The sequence below is a fragment of the Gossypium hirsutum genome, chromosome D13 (genome assembly GCF_007990345.1).
Source record: "Gossypium hirsutum isolate 1008001.06 chromosome D13, Gossypium_hirsutum_v2.1, whole genome shotgun sequence".
NCBI lineage: Eukaryota > Viridiplantae > Streptophyta > Magnoliopsida > Malvales > Malvaceae > Gossypium > Gossypium hirsutum.
This window is the reverse complement of record NC_053449.1, coordinates 18,663,694-18,667,449: the sequence shown is the minus strand read 5'-3', so window position 1 is coordinate 18,667,449 and position 3,756 is coordinate 18,663,694. Positions and strand designations below refer to the sequence as shown.

The 3,756-nt window shown below is 33.4% G+C and overlaps 1 protein-coding gene across 1 annotated transcript; it reads right to left on the bottom strand.

The window, feature by feature from the left end:
• Positions 1-292: 292 nt before the first annotated feature.
• LOC107919562 (rhamnogalacturonan I rhamnosyltransferase 1) lies at positions 293-3,286 on the bottom strand. The gene is made up of 9 exons (XM_016849004.2): positions 3,159-3,286; positions 2,774-3,078; positions 2,610-2,677; positions 2,453-2,541; positions 2,199-2,361; positions 1,405-1,694; positions 1,124-1,328; positions 875-1,032; positions 293-781 (listed from the first exon to the last, which is right to left on the bottom strand). The coding sequence occupies exons 2-9, from the start codon at positions 3,057-3,059 to the stop codon at positions 514-516; spliced, it is 1,527 nt and encodes a 508-aa protein (XP_016704493.1). The 5' UTR covers positions 3,060-3,078; positions 3,159-3,286; the 3' UTR covers positions 293-513.
• Between the last annotated feature and the right edge of the window lie 470 nt (positions 3,287-3,756).

Here is a 3,756-nt window from a genome sequence, read left to right as displayed (position 1 = left end):
TTTTGGTTAAGATATTTTGCGGCGCATATCGCAAAACGCCGCTAAGACACTTTAGCGGCGTGTTTTTTGAAGCGCCACTAATTCTTGCATACATAAAGACAAAAACGTTGCGTTTTGGATAGGAGATTTTGCGGCGCGTGGTTGTAAACGCCGCTAATGATATTCTTTTACGGCGTTTTGTTCACTGCGCCGCTAATACTGGAATTTTAGTGGCATTTGTCATGCAAACGCCACAAAATATGCTGCTAAAAGCATATAGTGGTGTAGTGAGGGATACATGTGAAAACTGAAATAACATTCAATCAAGCTTCACTAATTTTATCCTCCTCAAAATGCTTCCCATCCTTATTACCCAAATATTGCAAAGACACAACAACCTCAAAATCATTTCCCTGACCATCGAATATTTTAATTAAACTTCTTTATTCTGTTTACTGCACCTTAACAGTATGTGCCACCCTCTGCTTTAGGAGTTTAAAAACTCCAATAAATAATTTTCCCACATATATATAATCATGGTTCTTGTTGGTGATCATCATTAGATAGTTGTGGTTCATCAAAACTTGCCAAACATTCTTCTGGATTTGTATAAAAGTAATCTTCTTCCTTAGGCTTACCAGGGATCACCAATCTTTCTGCCGGATTCCCCATCCGATCTGCATGAGCTTCTTTCATTTCTGATGAGAATTTATCCCAGCTTATTGATCCAGCTTTATACAGATCCACTAAATCCACTACTGCCTTTCGGTCCAACAGAATTGTTTTCTTGAACCCCAGGTATCTGAATAGGAACACAAATGAAACACCATTAATCCATGTTAAATTGATGATTTGAAATGAAGATAAATTGGTAAAAGAATATATATATATATACCGTCTATGGCCTTCGACCACTTTGGCCATGTTGCCACCATTTGTTGGAACGAAAGTTTCACTTTGCACTGCCACATAATAATCCAATGCTGCCATCTGGTTCGAATGGTTCCTGAAAGGATCAAGCTCTGAAGATGGTAGTAGTGTTTCCTTCTTCACCTGTTAGCCAAAATACCATGCGAGACCCAACTTATGAATAGTATAAAAGCAATGCATGAATCAGGCGGATAAGCTATAATATACTACTAACCAAATTGGGATAAGCTGCTCTAAGAGTTGCCAATCTCCTTTCCCCTCCATATATATCACCAGCAGCTATATAAACTTGGATATTGTGATCGATACCTAATGCCCGTAACGTTAGTGCTGTTTCTTCAGGAGTTAAAGGGCATAAACCTGCTAGCCTTTTCTGCACGGAATCAATTACTTTTTCTTTCCACCATGGATATGCATATCTGATATTGCATTATCATGTGATTAAATAATTGAAGCAGTACATAATTATTTTTGTTATAATATTGTGAATGTTACCTCATTTTGGTTAACTCGTCAATCTCTTGTTCATTGCAACCTTCATTACAACCAGAGAAAGCAATCATATCCATTTCGTATCTGAGATGAAGAACTAGGAAAGGACCTTTGTCTCTTAGAATCCTTACAATCTTCTCTGCCAATGCTTGAATGGGAGGTGCAAACCTCAGTGCTTCATAGTTTACTCGGCAACGCAGCTTTTGGACTTCCACCGGAAGTCCATTGTTAGCAAGCCTTGCATCCGTTTTCTGGAAATGCACCACTTCATTCGTTTGAATTCGTGGAAGAATCTGCCCATAATTATAACACTATCATCGTAACATTATAACAATTATATATATCCATGTAGACTTCTCAATTTCGAATTAAATTTATAAATATTATTTATTTAGTTGGAATTTAAATTTGGAAATCTAAATTTATGTAAAACTGATATAAATTAGAATGATTCAAAATAAAATAATTTAAACAAATATTAGATAAATTAACTAAACTCAAGTGTTAAATCTGAGATTTAAATTTGAAATTACTTAAAAAATCTAATTAACTTTTACTTAAAATAATCAAATTTAATATGTAAAAAAGAAATTTAAAACCCCTACTGATACTACCTAAATTGATTAAAAAAATAAACTTAATTCAAAAAAATTAAAAAATTTAAACTTAAATAGAATTATCAAAACTCAAAATCAGTTCATGAAAATTTTAAAAACCACGTTACTCCAACATACATTAACCCAACCCAAAAACAAAATAACCCCTCAATTCTACAATCTATGTATAAGGCCGCGTACCACATTATAGTAATAAGTCATGTTAGACCAGCTGATAGGTGGCATCGAGAAGAGAGATTCAGCCACCTTCTCCTTTTGCTGAGGTGGCAGCTCTTTCAATATCCGAACTTCGTCTCTCAGTGATGCAATGAAGTATTCTACATCAAATATATCTGCAAACTGACTGCAAATTCCATTTCCTTCATCACAAATGGGATTTAATCGATTCAATCAAAAAAAGTAAATCAATTATATATATAGCTATGCGTATATACCTGTAGTCATTCCAAAACGATGTATTATCTAATTCAGGAACTATGAGGGTCACATTCAAGAATCTGGCAACTGTTACCATATCACAGATCTACAAGAGCAAACCAAGAATTCATTATATATCAATGAAATCAAAACAAGAAGAAGCAAATTACTTACACCAGATCGCATCTGATTCAATCCTCCATTTGAAGATACCATCAGATAACCATTGTTCTCATACACCCCTGAAAATTTGAGTTATTTGACAAGCATGGAAGATACAGTGGATATCATATAATTCATATATAATATTTGTATATATTAAGCAGGTTTATACGTACTTTCAGGGGGAAGAGGGTAAGAAAAGGTGGAAGTAGGGGTCCTTGATGAAGAAACTGTTTCTCCCAGTGATTTCAACTGCATGGTGATACCCAAAAGCATGAGCATGCTTAGAGCTCTGGTCACCCACAAGTTAAGTCGAGCCACTTGGATCCGAGCAAGGATTAAGCTCTTCAGCTTTTCAGCCTTAGCCATGCTTATATACTTCAAACTCATCTTATTGCTGTAGGGTTTCTCCTTCATTTCTCCACCCTCCGTCTCTTCAAACCTTGCCTCACTAAAACCCATCCTTAGCTTTCTTAATTCTCTGCAATAACAAAAAAAACAAAGCAAATTTATTATTGATAATAAAATCTGGGTATCATCCCCAAAAATGAAAAAATTCACCTTATAAAAGCCAGCTTGAAGCAACTTATCAATGGCTTCAGGCTTAAATACAAGGTATTTGTTTTTGTTTTGGTTTTTTTTCTTTGTTGTACCAGAAAGCTGGTTACAAGCAAAGAATTAAAATGAGGGGTTTTAAGGTTAATTTTTTTCATTATTTCTTGCGAACAAAGTTTTAAGCGTCGTACATCAGGCAGACATAACTTCATATATTTCATTCTCTGAATTTACTAGTAGTATTAATTTAGCATTTATATTATTTATTATCAGTCTTTATAAAACTTCATATTATATATTTTATATATAATATTTAGGCATAATCATAAATTTAACCCTTAACATTTATATTTTCTATCAATTTGACCCTTATTTTTTTTTCAAGCTAAATTTAGCCACTAACCTTTAAAAAATAATCGAATTACATTTCTTTAATAGAAATGTTGACTAAATCACTAATATTTTAATGATGTTGGGATGATAGCCTGTGTAGCAGTCCACGTGCACTTCATACTAACATGTCGTTATTTATTTTATTTGTCATGTCAACAAATAATTTAAAAATTATAAAATAATATTTAAAAATTTAAAATTCTAAAAAGTT